This window comes from Morone saxatilis, unplaced genomic scaffold (genome assembly GCF_004916995.1).
Source record: "Morone saxatilis isolate NCDOM2014 unplaced genomic scaffold, NCSU_SB_2.0 Contig23, whole genome shotgun sequence".
Lineage (NCBI taxonomy): Eukaryota > Metazoa > Chordata > Actinopteri > Moronidae > Morone > Morone saxatilis.
In genome coordinates this window covers 15,335,960-15,354,032 of record NW_023339796.1, presented here as the reverse complement: position 1 = coordinate 15,354,032, position 18,073 = coordinate 15,335,960, and the positions used below count along the sequence as shown (strand labels likewise).

Genomic DNA, 18,073 nt, shown 5'->3' with positions numbered 1-18,073 from the left:
CCTCCCTCCATCCCTCCCTCCATCACTCCCTTCCTCCCTTTGCTGCGGAGGCTGCGGTCATCCTGGTGACAGCCTGCATCTCTTCTGCTGCTGCCGCCGCCTCTCTTCACTTGGGTTGAAACAAAACAAGTGAAACTAATGCTACTTTGCTTTGTTGCACCATTTCACACGAGGCATCCTTCAAGGCCACGGAGTCTTACACACAGATCTTTATTTAGGCACATCAAAGCCTCTGTATACAGATGCAGTGTTCATATACAGTGAATGTTATCCTGCTGATCAGTATGATACTTTTAAGATAAAAACAACATATTGTGATACAGTCATGAAGGAATAAACATTTTGATAGGAAACCACACTTGGTTGTCTTTTTCTTATTCTTAAGTCTGCAATAACATTAACTGACACCATTTTCTTAACTAGTTATTTAGTTCCTGTCCTGCTGGTCATCATATCCAAATAGTAATGATCATATGGGTTTAAATCAATAGTGTGGACAGACAGAAAAGTGTAGCCGTCTCTGCTATATCCCGCTTGTTGCAACGTATTAAGCCTGTAAACAATTGTTACAAAGCAGTGTACATAAATAGACTCAGCCTTGAATTGAGGGCCAATCTGAAGAGCCATTTCTTCTATAATTAGGATAATACAACCACTCTGCACTTATTCTTCTCTTGGTTTTTGCTAAATCACTTTTCTACTTCCTGACCAAATCCTCCCATATTTGCATAATGTTTAAAATGTCTGGAAGGGGATATATAGACATTTGTAACTGTATGCAAATATGGGAGAATGTGCATGCCAATTTCATGCTGCCTGAAGTGAAGATAGAAAAAGATGCTTTTCTTCTGCATGCAGGACTGCCCTGCTTTCACTGTGGTGTGCACTGCTCTGATTTTTGCGGCTTAGTTGAACTTTGACCTCACATTAGAGAAGAGGAAGTGGATAGTGGGTGTTTATTTCTGCAAATTTGCAACATGGAAGCTGCGATTTGCAACAATTTCCTCGCTTGTTAATTTCGATGGTTAACTGATCGAATCAAACGCCATACATACAATTCAGGCTTGAGAATGCAAGAGCCCTGTAGACAAATGTATCTGTACTGTACTGTCATGTGTCATCTAAGATCTCCATTTGGGATTGGCTTGTAATCACCGCTCACAAATCACTTTAGTGAGACAAGCCCCTCGTTGGAAAATGAATGTTATGGTTGTTTATGTTCCAGTGTACTCTGTAGCATCCTATTTAGCTGCTTTGTTTGATGTTTAACTTCACACTGGAGCAGAGGGGCATTTAGGCTGACCCCAGTGACATGCCCACCTGCCCCATCCCCACCCTTATGCACACCACTGGTATAAATGTTGAAAGCCCCTGTAGTCTCACGTCCAAATGAATATGGTCATATTATTGATATTGACACACTTGATCAAATATATTGCAGTTTGTTGATATTGCCTTCCTCAAATGGGATCACTTACTGGACACAAGGGCCTAAACTCTACTTCTTCCGAGCATCATTTGTCCTATAGGAGGCAAACAACTGACATGTTGCTGTAATATATTCCATCATAATGTTTAATTATGTCTCCAAGCACTGCACTGTCTGTGAGCCCTCCAGTTGCCCTACAAAAAGCCCATTAAGACAGCCTGACACAAGTCATCTGCATGCCATGATGATGAAGGCGGCAGTAGCAGCAGCAGCAGCAGCAGCCTGTGGTTGTGTGAGGCAGCTCGAAGCAGAGGGGCGGGGAGGGGGCGCAGCCGGAGCTCACATCCATTAACGACCACCGACAAACCGGGAAGCCTCCCTCCGGTAGCATCGCAGCGTCCACCGACACACGGCCGGGGAAGATGGTCGCGGTGCAGACGTCCCCCAACTCGTCTCCGTCGGCGGAGTGGATCTGCTGCCTGGATAAAAGGTGGGTGAACAACGCAGACGGACTCCACGAGACGCTTCCACGCCGCGCATCCCCACGCACACGGCGATGATTGTGTTTTCTCAGCTTTCATTCACCAACGTGATTAATCGCAACCGGCGATCGCTGCGTGTGCAGTGTGTGAGTGTGCAAATAATAGCGTGATACGCCTCGTTTTTAGCGTACTATAGGTGACTGTCATTTGCAGTGAATGTGCAGCCCTCGTCCAGTGATGGTAAAGGCTGCAGTGAAAAACAATATACACGCTTTAAAATAACAACAACTAATCCTGTTTTTGTGTCTGCTCGGTCAAAAAGGCGTTGGTGGCTTCGAGGTTCTGACACTGGGATGTCTCTGCACTGCATGAGCTGTGATAGGTGGCTGATTAGACGCACATGGTTTATGTCTGTAGGCTTAAATCAAATAGCCATACATTTTTAAAATACTACCAAGGCTTGCATGTTAGTCATTTACTCGAAATGTGGAGTAGAGGCAGGTCAGTTTGTTGACCACAATGCTGCATGTGAAGCTGTATTTGTCTGGTTAGAATAACTGAACTGCCAATTTGCCAATATGTTTACTCTCATCCTCATTTCACTATCCAGAAGCTGCAGTGTTCAGAGAAGCTTTTAGTCCATGCTGTAGCTGCCCAGTTCACATTTAAGGTGTCATGCTGCAAGCGTACTGTGCCAAAAAAAAGGCATAGTATCCAAGGGAGAGGGCTTAAATAAATAAACAAGATAAAATGGCAGCTTATACACTAATTACTGTAGATGATACACCTCACACCTAAAACAATGGCATATAAGACACCCCACAGCTCATACACCCACACATACACACCTCACTATGACACATCCTCATGTTACCATTGGCAACCTGAAGCTACCATCTTGTCTCCTCTTCCTCACCTGTAATACGACTGGAAGCATGATCTAAACACAACATGCTGTGTAGGACTGTAACTAAGGATTATTTTTTACATTGGATTAATCTGATGATTATTTTCTATTCTATTCATTATATATATCCATGATAGTTTTCCAGAGCCTGAAGTGTCGTCTTCACATTTTTTCACGTTTTGTCCGACAGTTCAAATCCCAACAATATTTAAGTTGCTATAATTAAAGACAAATATTTACTTTTAAGAAGCTGGAGCCACTAAATGTGTGCGTAATTGTTGCTTTAAAGATTAATAAATCTTCTGTTGATTGACTGATTGATTAGTTGTCAAACTGTTTGACTATTAGTTAGTGTAATTTGTTAAGTTATTGTTAAATGTGGAAAATTGGGTAAAATATGATATAAAATCATTGTGAAAGAAGATTTTTACAACCATTGTCTTATCTGGTGTCGACAATAAGAAAAAAAAAAAAGCAACCACTAAACAGCACATTGCTGTATGAGGATGGAACAATAATGTGTCACAGATGTAGCATCATGGAGCTGTCCCCAGTGGAATCAAGGCGTCACACTAAATGTTTGTATGCAGTAGTAGTCGGGTGTCAGTAAGGGCAGTCTGGGTTGTTATATTAGACTGGACAGGATCTTATTGTAGAGCACTCAGTGCTCCTCAGCTATGCACCTCCTTATACAATCAATATCCAGCAGTGTGTGTGTGTGTGTGTGTGTGGGTGAGCTTTCATCTACAGTAGCTGTTGATGTGGGAAGAGTGAGAGGCGGGGAAGAGGGGGAAGGTAAAAGAAAGACAGAGGTTAAGATACGACTGTCTCTAATATATCTGTCCAGAGACATTTATTGCCAGTGAGTGTGAAGTATGTGAGATAAGATCAGATTTGTTTAGTTCAGTGTTGCCCTGGGGCAGGTAATAGACGGTCCAGTCAACACACAAACAGCGATATCCAGATGCCAGTTGAAGTTTAATGTCATCAAATTAGAAGCACAGAGCACTGTGACTCTGTAAGTCTAAGGCTAAAGCAAGAAAAAGTCTTCCAAGTTAAACCTATTGCCTCGTTCATACGTAGGTTACTTTGCAGATATGACGAGGGTAGATGGGTAATTATTTTGATGAGTAATTTTTCAATGATGAATTGTAAACTAAGCGCTGTGTGCTGATTAATAGGCAGTGTTTCTAACAAGATCTCAGGTTGTTAGCGGTGATGCAGATGAGTGTCCGAAGAGCTGCGTACGTACAATTCTAGAGTCTCTCTGCTACAGTAACGCATTAATCTGCCAGCTTGGGGAATCTGTTTGTGTTGAGGCTGTCTGACATTTTGGTTGGCTGCCACAAATCAACCTATGATTTATTTTGTCTGGAAACACAGAATTTTTCCAGATGGATGTTTCCTAAAACAATCTGCAGAACCTTCTGGTGTCTCTCGGCTTTCTCTTCAGTGTGTCATGTTGGCCTATTTGTAAATCCTGTGTGTGTGTGTGTGTGTGTGTGTGTGTTTATGTAGCCATAATTGGTGGTTGAAAGCGGAGATCTCTGCTGATATGAACAGTGGGGTTGAGGCTGAGGAAGGGAGAAGTCAAGGAAGAGAGAAAAGGGGGACGGAGGGGAGAGTAAGACAAGGTGAGCAGCTCTCAGGTCACATCCGTCTCACACCAGTGGGAGAGAAACAAATTCCACTGGACAGGCAGGGAGCGAGCAAGCACAGGACAACAGAAGAGAGAAAGACTGAGGGAACAAGGACTTAACCAGGGGATTATAACTGACAGATCTTAACAGTTTCGCTGTAGACGGATAGGTGAAGGGTGACACTGGTATTACCCATTCAACCCTGCAGAGTTAACCTCCCCGTCTCTCCCTATTGCAGTGTGTGGGAGTCCACCTGTCTAAACCATTAACCCAGCCTACGCTGGGATATGACGCTCTGTCGGAGCACCAAGGGCCAATGCGCAGGCAGTGGGAGGATGAGTCAGAGACAAAAAAAGGGGATAAAAAGACAGAGAGAAAGAAAAGACCCGTCTGTAATAGCCCTGAGTGCGTGGCAGATGTTGTGGGACTAGAATATGTGTTGTGCAGTGCAGCCCTTGAGACTAAGTCTGTGTTTATCTGGGAGTACCGTCCCGGGTACGGAGGACAATCCGCTACAGCTCGGGGGCACAAAAATATGTGTGTTTATCCCTGTATGTACATGTGCGTGAGGGTAAAAGGGGGAGTCATCGCTGCCTGTGAGCTTGCAAAGCAGAAATAAAAAGGATAATAATGGGATGATAGTGAGGGCGGGTGCGTTAGTGGTGGGCCTTAATAGATGGAGGGAAACGAGCCAGTAACAGAGAGGAGAAAATGGATAGCGTAAAGAAGAAGAAGAGGGCCATTTGTTCTTTTTGAACTTGCCTATCATGTTCCTTAAAAAAAGAGGCAAGTCTTGAGAGAGGAGAAAAAATAGATGGAGATGAGAAATATTTAGTGAAGGCAGCGGAGAAGAGAGAGCTGGGAGCGAGGGAAGGAGAAGAGGAAGGAGCTGAAGGAGGAGAGGGGATAGACAGCCTTTCGTCTGTGAAGGAAGAAGCCCACAGTGCATTAGCTATTCTGTATGAACACACACACACACACACACACACACACGTGCAAGGATGAGTCACTAGCAAAAGGAAAATAAGTGAATGAATGGGGCTAACTGCAGCGTGTGTTACTCTGAGAGGTTTTGGCTTTGTAGTTTTTCATCATCACATCGCATAGCAGAAGGTTTAAGCTCTCAGATCAAACTTCTGTGTGTTCTCATGTCTGTGTGAGGTGTTGAGGTCCAACAATGGCGTGTGTGTGTGTGCACGCGCGCTCAGATTTAAGCGTATTAGAAATAGCAGCAGTACAAATGAGATCTTGCATCAACACCCTGTGGGGGGTCTGAGCCGAGAGAAGTAACGCCTGCAGCACTCCACTGTTATCGCTGAGACTCCAGGCCGAACAATGAAGCTGTGCGTTCACACAAACACACACACACACATACACATACACACAAATACATAGATAACAGCAAAACAATAGAGCTGCCTTTTATCTTTTAGGACAATAACACTGATTTTTCACGTTTTAGCCCATTAACTGCTAATTACGAGTATTTAACATCACTGCCAACCGCTTTCCAAAGTGTACTGCAGGTTTTTGATTGATTTTCTTACCCTCCATGCAGAAATGGACTCACTTGAGATAGATAATCCATCACAGTGAGCTAGTTACATCATGCAGTTAATCATTTTGTATAAAATAGTTTTGCAGTTAATAGGCCAAAACGTGAAAAAACACTGATATGGTTCTTAAACAGCTAATGTTAGAATTAATGAGTGGTTCTTTTTGTGCACAGGCCTTCAGAGCGCTCAGGAGAGGATGTGGACATTATATTGACCAGACTGAGAGAGGTCAAAGCCTTCCATAGGTTCCCACCGCCGCTCTTACTGCAGATCTGTGCCTGTGCCTTCTACGAATGTCTGGAGAAAGGCATCACATGTATGTACTTGTGCGCACACACACACACACACATGCACACACGCGCGCACAAACTCACACAGACACACAGACGCACAGACATAGCTGATGTGTTGGTTATGTACAACAATAGATGCTTCTGAGGATTCAGGCTCAGACTAGCACTCTGCAGTGAAACATCATTATACAGTATATTCAGTGTTTGGTATTATATGACAGTCGGGCTGCAGAAGATCCCTTCGCTGTTTGAAGTATGATGCATTGGAATGCAAAGTACTGTCATCCTTTAAATTCATGTTATCCATATACGAATTATGCAGGCCTTTTTCAACTCATTCGTGGGATGTGGATGTTGGCACATTTAATGACTTTCGTGGAGAAGCCTTTTTATGGCTACAGTTAAATGATTATTGCTGTCAATTACTTTTCAAATATTATATTTTTTTAAATCTGAAAATGCCATGATAATATATAATATAAAAGAGAGAAAAGCTTCAAATCCAAACACTGACGTTGCTAAAAAATGTGTGTAAGTGAATGTGTAGTAAAGATTGTTTTTTGATCAGATTATCAATAAATAAACTCATGTCAGCATACTAACATTAAGGACCTTTTTGGATTTGTGTCACAGCAAAAACAAGGAGGTTGTTTCTCCTCCTGGAGCTAAAGAACGTAATCTTCAGTTGGACAATTGCTTTTTAAACAGCATTGATTGTAATATCATGTTACGGAGTGGTGGCATACGTTTTTTTATGGATGCATGTCCGCTTAGTAAAATGTTCTTTCGACACCGTTTAATGTGTTTTACTGCCTGCAGTGTTTCGACAGGGGGACATAGGCACCAGCTGGTACGCTGTCCTGTCTGGCTCTCTGGATGTGAAAGTGTCAGAAACTGCCAACCATCAGGTGAGATAAAGTTCAACTCAGATTAGAGCTTCATATACAATAACTTGCTTAGTTTTACTTCTGCTGCTGCTGTGTGTCTGTTCTGTGTTTCCTGTAAATCATTAGAATCACAAATGAATGAATGAATGAATGAATAATGAACTCTGGGGTTTATTCTGTTTGCGTTATTTTCCTACTCCCTCTTGTACTATTTTTCACCATAACCTTCTCTGTCAAGTTCCAGGCTGATTTACAAGTGCCCCTCATGTTAGAGAGATGGTCCTGCATGATTCTCCTCAATGCTGACATTGTTCTTGTACATTAGCTCATGTCTCCCTGCTTAAATATGCCAGAGCAAAGCTGCCACAGCACAGAAAACAAGTCCACTGAGAACTGTGCTTTCCGCTACTTGTTTTTGTCTCTGTATGCCAGAGTGTGGAAATAGGGTTAACTGCACATATAGAGGATAAAAATGAGAGAGAGAGAGAGGTTGAGGGAGAGGAAGTGGGATAGAGAGAGGATTTGTTCCCAGTTAAAGAAGGAGATAAGAAGCCTCTCCATTGTGAAACGTCCTTTTTATGTATGTAGCCCTAAAGTGCCATTCGTGGCCTACTTTCTGTTATATTCGAAATGTCAGTTTGGACAGGGTTTTCATAGCATGCAGAATATTTGTCTAAATCAGTGGCTGGTGCGCGTGCATGTGTATGTCTGTTTGGTAGCCTCTAGCCTGTCCAATTATATCCAGCAGCACCCAGAGATATTTTCCTTACAGGAGACTCCGTTTACTAGTCGTTCATATTTGAATTTATTTGCATAAATTACCATATATTAATCTGTCTGCTCTTCATATCTGTCCATTTATATAAAGCAAACCTTTGGAGATATCATTTTGCCACTGCTGTGAGGTGTCTAAGGCTGCAACAATTAGTCGATGGACAGAAAATCAACAACTATTTTGCAAATGAATTAATCATTTTTGTTGTTTTTAAAAGAAGAAATCCAAACGTTCTCTTGTTTATGCTTTATGTGTGTTTTATTAAAGAAGGGTTTCAATATGTAGGACATGAGAATGGATTATACACTTTCATTTAAGAAAAACAAAACAAAGCAAGAGAATACGACTTGATAGTATCCAACATAAATGAACGCAAAAACTTGCAGTAGTATATAAACAAATATATTGCGTTTGTGTGCAGGATGCAGTCACTATCTGTACACTGGGGATCGGGACAGCGTTCGGGGAGTCCATCCTGGACAACACTCCACGCCACGCTACCATTGTCAGCAGAGAGACCAGCGAGCTTCTCCGAATTGAACAGAGGGAGTTCAAGAGCCTCTGGGAGGTGAGAGACAAATAGAGTTTTAAAAACCATATCTAGCTGTCAGTATGAGCTATGAACCTCATGATTCAGCATAAACTCTGTCTTGATAGTGTACCTAAAGGTTTCCATCTTGGAAAATGTTTCTCTATTGAGACTGCAAATGTCAGACAGCCTTCCACTGTAATTGTGTCTTTAACCACAAGAGGGCTGTCCACCATAACAGTGCCTTCTGTTCCACCTATTAGATTCACACCTCAAGTGACACCCAACAAAGAGCTGATAAAGGCACTAAAAAGAGAGAAAGAGGAGTGTGTGTGTACAATACATTCCCGTGTGTGTACTCTATTGTTTTCAGAGCTTGCTGTGGCTCAGTGCAGTATTTACAGTACAAGGGTTGATGCACCAAACCATTGCACCGAGAGCTGTATACGAATGTGTTATATGTGCATATTAGTCCTTGCACCACTATGAATAAAACAGCTGTGCGCTGGGCTCAGGTACCTCTGCACTGATTTCAGCACTTTCTGACTGGAATGATAAAGAGGAGGTTACATAGTGTCCTGAGGCGATCCGATTAATTGTCATTAAGCTGGTGAACATAGTTTTTTTTTCTCTTTTACAGAATGGTGTGGTTAAAAAACGTTGTTAAACTCTGCCTTTCTCACAGCGGATATTTTGACAGGTCAATGCATGAACAGCTCAATTCATGTAACTTTCCCTTTCATTCCAGTAATTAACATAATTACTTACACATGGGCTTTTTCTGCTGTGGCGAACCAAAATGACAAGTCGAAATGTTCTATGCAGACAATAATGGGAATAAACATATATATGTGACATCGGAACACATTTATTGCAAAAAGTAAATGACAGTAGGAAATTGGTGACGTCAATAGGATTCAATTGCAGTAGATATTATTCAAATAAAAATGCAAAGACGTGCTGCTGCAGTCATCTTTCCCTCTGTGCTTAAGCGTGAAAAGGAATGTGCATGTGGACATTACAATAGGTAAGCGTATTGATATTGCTGGCTAATATTTTTTTATATCACAGATTTAACTTCCATCAGTAAAACACATCACTGTGTACCACGCCTAAGAGGGGGAAAAAGCCAATGATACTGTAGTATTGAGTGACTTAGATGAATCATGTTCAGAATATAAAAACAATCAGCAAGCACATCAGATATTGCAAACAGATACTTTATCATACAACCTGGAGCAATCAGCACTCAGTGACATGGCTTTGACCTGGCATCTTCTTCTGCGAGCTGGCATTGTAGTAGTGGTCTCTCAGTGGGCCTCCTTGTTGAGGTTACCCTCTCCATTCACTGGGTTGCTCTCACAGAGGAAGTCCTGGCAGAGCAATGGATCAATTTACTGTAGTTTCACAGTCAGCACCCAAAGACTGTCTGACCTGTTGTTTGGTTAGGCTCTATTGTCGTATGTTGCATCTGCAAATCCAAAAGGTCCTGTTTTCTTTGAGATTCTAAATGAGATTTTACAGGTGGTCCTGGGGAGTAAGACTAGGTACGTGCAAAGGCTACATTAGCTGCTACACACCTACAAGCATAACACACCTGAGGCTCCCACCAAACTGTCAGCAGTAGGAGATGGATTGTGGGTAATGTATGCGCCGGGTTTGACAAGGAGGAAGAACGCGTAGAATTAAAAAAAGACAATATCTCGGCATCTCGCTACATTGATTTTTTTTTTTTTTAAACTTAAAAAACCCAATGAAGCACTCTTTTAAGTGAAGGCTTTTATTCCTACTACAGAATGTGAAACATTACTTTTCAGTGACGAAATAAAGTCAATGAGGCTTTAATTACTGCTCTGGTGAGTGACAGTGGACAGATATCCATCCAGATTTTCTGTGTATTAAATATTCATTAAATCCTTCAGCATTTTGCACATAATAATGTTTTGGTTATGAAAATGTCATGTTTATTTAGTTAAAATCGTCTGTGTGTTAGGGGTAAAAATCACAACAGTCTTGTTATTAATTGTGTGCATTGTTTTTGACAACCCTATTGACAAGCCCTCTAAAATATTTCTCAGTATAAACCACATTTATCTATTTATTGTTATGATTTATAAAAACAACCCAACGACTGTTATTATTACTAGAATCATAGAAATTGGATTTACTGAAACACAAGCTCACCATTTTATGATGCAGGAACATATAAAAGCGAGATCAGACAATAATTGGTCATTAAAGCATGTGGGCTATCGTATTATCAGCCTGCAGTGTGTTTGTTTGTCAACTAAGTGCACTCAGTCTCCCTCTCTGTTGTCTATTTTAGGACAGTGGACATAAAGCAGAAAACATAACCCGGGGGTTCTCCTCCTTTGAATCTTATTCAGCTCATAGTGAAAGGATCTTTCGTTTTATGTGTGTGTTGGGGTTGTGCATGGACTAATTTGTGCGCTTGTGGTTGTGTGTAGCGAGGACTAGAAAGCTACAGGATAAATGCAGTCATGTGTTTGATGAAAGGATGAAAGAGAAAAAAAAGCGCTGCTCCATAATCCTTACAGCAAGTGAAGAAGAGAGATGAATAAACAGGGTGTAAATGTAAAACAGAAACGTGTAAACATACAGTTTATCAAACAGCAGATGGTTGTTTGGCCTCGACTGTGGCCGGCTGGTATTGTAAGTCCTTCCTTTTTCTTTTTCTATTTACTCCTCTGCCCCTTTCACCTGCTCTACATTTGTCTTGCCCACTTCCTCTCTCCTCTATTAGCCGTGCTGTGTCTTTTGCCAGCCTCCTTCCTTTCCTTCTCCCCCTCCTCCCTCTCCATCCTCACCCTCACTACTCCTTTCTTTCCCTCCTCTGCTTCCTTTTATCCGTCTCTCCTCCTCCTCCACTAGAGTAGCCCAGTCATACGGCGGCTCAGATCACCGTGGTAACCTGTGAGAGAAAGTGGTTTGGTTCTTGGCTCGATCACAGCGCGAGAGAGAGAGAGAGAGAGACTGAGAAAGACACTGGGGGCGAACTGTTGTGTGTGTGCGTGTGTGAGAGAGAGAGAGAAGAGAGAGAGAGAAAGGAGGAGAGCAGCTTGTTTTGAGCAGGATGCTATCCGGTGGCTTGTGTGTGAGTTGTAAAGGAGCAGAGGGCAGCTCTCTGGGGTTTCAGTCCCTCCAGTATTAGGCAGCTGAGTGAGTGTGTTACCTCAGGTGAGTCTGACTCCTCGACTGTAACACTGTGTGTAGTCTGTGGTGAGCATGTGGATAGACTAGATTGTGTTTCACTGTCATGTTTCCTTATATTAACTTGTGTTGTCTTTTCAAGTGATCAAGTTGAAACTTCCAGAGGTTGTTTTGCAGTGTGTGTGCAGAAAACAACGACGGTTTGGGTTTGTTTGTTGGTACTTTAGGTCACAACAGATTCTCTCTCCTCTCTCTTCTCTTCTGCTCTCCTCTCTTCTCTCTCTCTCTCTCCGTCTTCTGTCTCGTCGTCTCTCTCCATCTTTCTCTCTATTCTTCGTCTCTCTCTTCCGTCTCTCCTCTCTCCCCGTGTGTGTGTTCCTTGGCAGTCGCTCACAGAAGGCATAGGTTGCTTGGTAATTTTGACTCTTTTGCCTGAAGAGAATGGCATCTTCAAGTCAAAATTAACCTGCCTGTTCTTCTTTTTTTTGGGTTGTTATTTCAGTGTCCTCCTGCTATAGATAATATTTAATACAGATTTTATTGTTTCGTAACAGCTGTAAGAGAGACATCTCTACACGTTTGCATTAAATCTTAGCCTGCTGTCCATGTTAAACCCTGGTTTGAATGCTGCCTGCTGCTGACCTTGTGTGTGTGTGTGTGTGTGGTGTGTGTGTGTGTTATATATATGTTAGTTTGTTCTGCAATGTAAATATGAATGTTGTACAGAAGGGCTTGTTTTTTTTGAGGGGTCCCACTTGGACCGTGTGTGTGTGTGTGGTGTTGTGTGTGTGTGTGTGTGGTGTGTGTGTGTGTGTGTGTGTGTGTTCTCATGTTAGAGAGACAAAGAAATGTGATGGGCTTTGATGTTTAATGGATGGTGATATCTTATACATGATCACAATAATAATGTGATAGTGTAAATGTTTTAAAGACATAAATCCTAATGTGTGTGTGTTCTGTTTTGTAGAAGTATCGTCAGAGCTTGGCTGGACTGTTGGCCCCTCCTTATGGAGCTATGGAGAGTGGATCCAACAATGACAGTGAGTAGAGAAACACACACACACACACTCACTAGAATGAAAGAAACACTGTACAATAAAAAAGAATAAGTTGTATTTGGATAAACAACAAACACCAAAATGAAAATATAATGTAGTATAATAAAGACGAAGGTGCACTTATTTTTTATTTGATGGAATAAAAACTATATTGCATACCTGTCATTGTAAAGCACTCCTGCTTCTGTTTCAAGATATACTTAGGTTGTTTTTTTAGGTTTTGCGAATGAAAAGTGTCTGCATCCTGTGAAACCCTTCAATTTGACCAGTTTTTCCTCCTCAGGACTCACAGACAAAGACAACATGAACTCAGACTCTGCAAACAAAGCTCACAACAAGGTAAACACTTACTCCAGCTTACTGCTTGGAACCCAAAGGTCTGTCTTGAATTTGTGCAGGAAGTATTAAAAAAAAAAGTACAGCATGGCAACTTGATACTTTGAATAAACTCTGCCAACACGGCAGAGAGCTGTGCCCTTGCTCGCAGCACACAAAGCATGAATGAACCAAACTCACAAACTATGTACTGTGTGGCCCAGGCAGTCTCAGGTTGTGATTGATTCCTCCATGCCTCCTTTCCTGTGTCAGAATATCTGTGTAGAGAGGGTATGGGGGTTATTTTAGTCTACATTTTTGATAGAACCGGCCAGTCGAGTGATTTTAATGTTTGAAAAAAAGAACTATTATTTTAAATCAAATGGTACTTCAGAAAACAAAAGCACCATTCTGTATGTTGTTAACAGTGGAGAGAGTATATAGTAAAATTGGACCACAGTATCATAGAAGTGCACTGCTGCATACTTTCATGTTCGTGAATGAACCAGAGTGCCAGAATGAATTTTAGAGGTGAGACTGTTCTGAGAAGAGACAAGTGATGACTCACAGCTGTGATCCTCTGTAGTTATGCTAATGCTAGCTAATGCATGCACAAGGAAGAAAGATCCCATCTGCCCAATTAGCATGCCTTGCTTTGTTGTTTTCTAGAGCAGCTGTGCGTGTGTGTGTGTGTGTACACATCTGTCGTTTTCCTCTGTTTCTAAAGTGCAGGTGGGATCTGTATAGGATGTGTTTGCGTGTATGCACTTGTGTGTTTTTGATACAGTTTCACCGGTATGAGTGCAGTATAGTGCTTTACTCTATGTTACTAGCATTAAATTTAGTTTGTCCCTTGCAGCGTGTAAAATCGTACCATATTTCAACCATAATCTGAGCCATTGTTCTAGTCAGTTCGCTGCGTAAATATTTAAGCACATTTGCTCATGATCAGGGTCAACTGATAATGTGGCATTTTCTTCAGAATGTGGTCTCAGATTGGTGTTTCTCTTGCCTTTGTCTGTATAAATGTTACAGCCTGGAGGCAACACAGGTATTGGACAGGTATTGACTCTTGGATTACAGTTCACAGCCAGTTCACCAAACTACCCTGGTGTGTTGTGTAGATTCCTTCAGAGAAGCTGCAGAGAGCGGGGAAGGTTCTCCGCAACGCCATCCTGTCCAGAGCCCCACACATGATTCGAGACAGGAAGTACCACCTAAAGACATACAGGTAAGAGTTTGTTTGTCTACAGCTGAGTGTTTAAACAGAATTATGCGTGCAACAGCTTTGGAAAACATTTAATTGGTATGGGTGTATTGCAGACAATGCTGCGTAGGCACAGAGCTGGTGGATTGGTTGGTGCTGCAGAGTGCCTGTGTTCTCACACGGTCCCATGCTGTCGGGATGTGGCAGGCACTACTAGAAGAAGGAGTGCTCAACCATGGTAACTAAAACTTTTTCTTTCTCTGTTGCTTTCTGAGCGTAGAGTATTCAGTTTATTTTTTTCCATCCACTGCACAGTTAACATATAAAAGTCAGTTTTTAACCTCTATTCCAAAGCAACCAAAAACAAAAGGATAGGGTTGATTTCTTCACATTATCTTTTTCCTGTTATTACTGTATATATTGTTAAATGCATAAATTATGATTAAGTGCTATTGAGAGTTTAATTTCTATACAGAGTTGAAATAAGCTGACACTTATAACGCTTTCTAGTCTTCCGGCCACTCAAAATGCTTTACACTACGTGTCACATTCACCCATTCACACACATTCATAAACTGATAGCAGAAGTTTTACATGAAGTGTCTCCGTTTGAATCTGAGTTGGAGCTTTTACCAAATCTAAACATCAATCACACTAAAAGTTTCAGTATGAATACCAGTGTGGGACTTTTTGAAGCAGGAACATAAAATATAGATTGAATCTCAAATGCATCCACCTCAAAGAAGATGTCTGAAACGATGTTCTCAGATAAGAAAACAACTGCGATTGCTGATAAATCACCAGTGCATCCACAGTTTGTGCGTTTAAATGTTTACACTTGTGCCTTTTTGACCGTGCGTGCTTGTCTGCTCCTCAGTGGACCAGGAGCTGGGTTTCCAGGACAAGTACCTGTTCTACCGTTTTCTTGACGATGAGGAAGAGGACACGCCGTTGCCTAGCGAGGAGGAGAAGAGGGAGAGCGAGGAAGAGCTGCCAGAGACCATCCTCTTCCTCGCTCAGATTGGCCCTGATGCACTACTACGCATGATCCTCAGGAAATCGTCAGTAACAACCAATAATGTTGCATGAACTGATATTACACTGGCAACATAAAAAACATTTCAAATCACTATATATGTATTTCAAGTACATCAAGAAAACTTATTTAACCATTTCCGCTTCCTGCCACTCTGCTACTGCTTTTTTTTATATTCCAATTATGCTAGTGAGTTAGCATACTGAACCAAATGTCATAAAACAATACTATATATAATTCAATCACATTATTCTAGCATTAGGATGTGTCAGTACTAATTTTACTGCAGTGTAATAAGACGTGCGTGCGTGAAATATTGGCGGTGAGTTAATGCTGACTAACCTCTGTGTGTGTCTGCAGGCCTGGTCAGAGGACAGGGGATGACCTAGAGATCATCTATGATGAGCTGCTTCACATCAAGGCCTTAGCTCACCTCTCCAACACTGTGAGTCAGCCGGTCCACTTTTCTTTTAAAGGGACAGTACATGTTTCCAAGAAGGCTGTTCAGTTATCAGAGCCGCTTGCTACAGCCGTTTTGTTTTTAAGACCAGAGGGAGAAGTTGTCACTGGCAGCGTTTATCTTACCAGCGTAGTCGGACGCAGTTTTACACCAATCTGCCATGTGTTGGCAAGCACTCACCTCGTAGAGGAGTCCTTAAGTCTGTAACGGCTCCAGAAGTGTTTTTGTTGTTGATTTCATGCTCCATATATTCCTAGAATCAGTAAGTGGTTTACAAACAATGGGCTTACAGTAAATTAAGTTCTTCATTTAATTGTTTTTTATTCCTATTGTCTTCTGTTATGCTTTTGAACACAGTGCTTATAAACATACTTTTCAGGGGAATAAAAGTCTTATAAAACAGAACTCTCCATCTGCTGTCATGACAGAGATCCTACATCACTTGATAAAGTGTACTCTGTTTTGCAGGTGAAGAGAGAACTGGCGAGTGTTGTGATCTTTGAATCGCATGCAAAAGCTGGAACCGTGTGTGAGTCTTTTGTCCACTTTGTACTACCACAAAATAGTTAATATTAATGCATTTTGAAGTTCCTATTAGTATAACTTCTTTAAACTATAGTTTGAATGATTTGGGGGCTTTGGGGATGTAAACATAAAAGTTCTCATGGACTTACTGTAGAGTTAGCTGTGAGCTTTTGGCCTATATTTCTTAACATTTTGCCAACTTGGCACCATTTAAAGTATGGCAAATGAACTATTAGCAAGTCCTGTTTGCATGTACCCGTAGATATACTACCTACTACCTATCTACTATCACTGGATTACTTTGATACTGAAGAAAATGTGATGATTCTCAGGCAAGGTCTGGAGTTGTGAGGAACATCTTTTATAGTATTATTTATAATGTTTATTTGCAGTGGAGATGATGTCCTCAGGAAGTGTAGCAACTAATAATAACATTTATGTATTTATTATGTCTGTGTGTTCAGATTTGACTCACTCCTCTTCCTCCTGTGCCCCACCGAGGTGTGCCTTGCAGTTTAAAGACCTCTGGTGTACAGAATGTGTGTTAGTACTGTATGTGGTGGTAAAATGTGTGTGTCCTCCTTGTCTTCCAGTGTTCAACCAAGGAGAGGAGGGCACATCATGGTACATCATCCAGAAGGGCTCTGTCAATGTGGTGATCTACGGCAAGGTGTGTATGTCGAATGCATTCATCCACCTACATGCTTATATTTCTTTCATGAGCATTGATATAATCTTCTGCTTCGTTTGATGATATTACATCTGGAAGTGATGGATTAAAATGTGTAGCTGATCGTGTCTGTGTGTAGCAGACCAGCAGTATCTGCCCTGTGGGGCTGGGAAACACCCGCAGTGGAGTTTGACAAACTCTCCTCAGCTCGTCCGTGACTCATCACCGTGATTAAATAGCTTAAGGGATTGTACGCATACACAATTTCACACCACACACCGATTTACAACCACTGTACAGACACATGTACTCTACATGCTAATGTGCGTGCATATACATTGATCACACATTTACATACACACATGCACTCTCCGCACACACAGACAGATGATTCATCTCAGTCCTGAATGCTCCTGCTTCTTTCAGAGGCTTCAGGGCTTAAGATGACTCGTAAACTGTGTTTGTGTTTGTTTGTATCTTGAAGCGTTTTGGTTAATGTGTGCATTCATGCGTGCGTGTGTGTGTGTGTGTCTTAGGGTGTGGTATGTACGCTCCATGAGGGTGATGACTTTGGCAAGTTGGCCCTGGTTACAGATTCACCTCGTGCCGCCTCCATCGTCCTGAGGGAGGACAACTGCCACTTCCTCCGTGTGGACAAGGAAGACTTCAACAGGATACTCAGGGTAGGCTGACAAGAGATGGTGAATGCAAGTGTAGCCACACTAGCTCCAAATTACTACCTTTGGTCCTAACTGTTACAAATGCTGTTATTAACAATGTATATTCACAAGTCACAGTCATAAGATAAAGTCAAAAGTCAGACGCATTCCACTGAACACTTTATGAATTCATTCATTTGGGCTGTCTGAAGCATCGTACAGCACTCTTGTGCCAGGTGACTGTGATGTTTGTCTCCCTCCTCTGGCGGAGGAGCTGTATTACATTTAAAAAGCCCCATTTTTGTGTGTGACATGGAGTGATGTTACTGATTTTGTCCATTCATCTTGTTGTATTTTTTAGGATGTGGAAGCCAACACAGTACGTTTGAAAGAGCATGAACAAGTTGTGCTGGTGTTAGAAAAGAGTCCTCGCGCCTCCACCATGGGAAGCATCAAGTATGTGTGAGGACTCTT

The 18,073-nt window shown here is 41.8% G+C and overlaps 2 protein-coding genes across 2 annotated transcripts in view; one reads left to right on the top strand and one right to left on the bottom strand.

Annotated features, from left to right (window-relative positions):
- Positions 1-1,778, bottom strand: part of LOC118334519 (sterile alpha motif domain-containing protein 14-like) — a 7,056-nt gene extending 5,278 nt beyond the window's left edge. The window contains exon 1 of the mRNA XM_035670441.1: positions 1,653-1,778. Within this exon, the coding sequence (XP_035526334.1) occupies positions 1,653-1,778 (126 nt within the window). The remainder of the gene's footprint in view (positions 1-1,652) is intronic.
- LOC118335251 (rap guanine nucleotide exchange factor 4-like) overlaps positions 1,474-18,073 on the top strand; it is a 22,386-nt gene continuing 5,786 nt past the window's right edge. The window contains exons 1-14 of the mRNA XM_035671490.1: positions 1,474-1,919; positions 6,188-6,330; positions 7,127-7,215; positions 8,391-8,537; positions 12,637-12,709; positions 13,011-13,066; positions 14,167-14,273; positions 14,366-14,487; positions 15,127-15,310; positions 15,646-15,730; positions 16,214-16,274; positions 16,864-16,940; positions 17,477-17,623; positions 17,961-18,055. Coding sequence (XP_035527383.1) covers positions 1,852-1,919; positions 6,188-6,330; positions 7,127-7,215; positions 8,391-8,537; positions 12,637-12,709; positions 13,011-13,066; positions 14,167-14,273; positions 14,366-14,487; positions 15,127-15,310; positions 15,646-15,730; positions 16,214-16,274; positions 16,864-16,940; positions 17,477-17,623; positions 17,961-18,055 — 1,454 coding nt within the window. The 5' untranslated portion in view covers positions 1,474-1,851. The remainder of the gene's footprint in view (positions 1,920-6,187; positions 6,331-7,126; positions 7,216-8,390; positions 8,538-12,636; positions 12,710-13,010; positions 13,067-14,166; positions 14,274-14,365; positions 14,488-15,126; positions 15,311-15,645; positions 15,731-16,213; positions 16,275-16,863; positions 16,941-17,476; positions 17,624-17,960; positions 18,056-18,073) is intronic.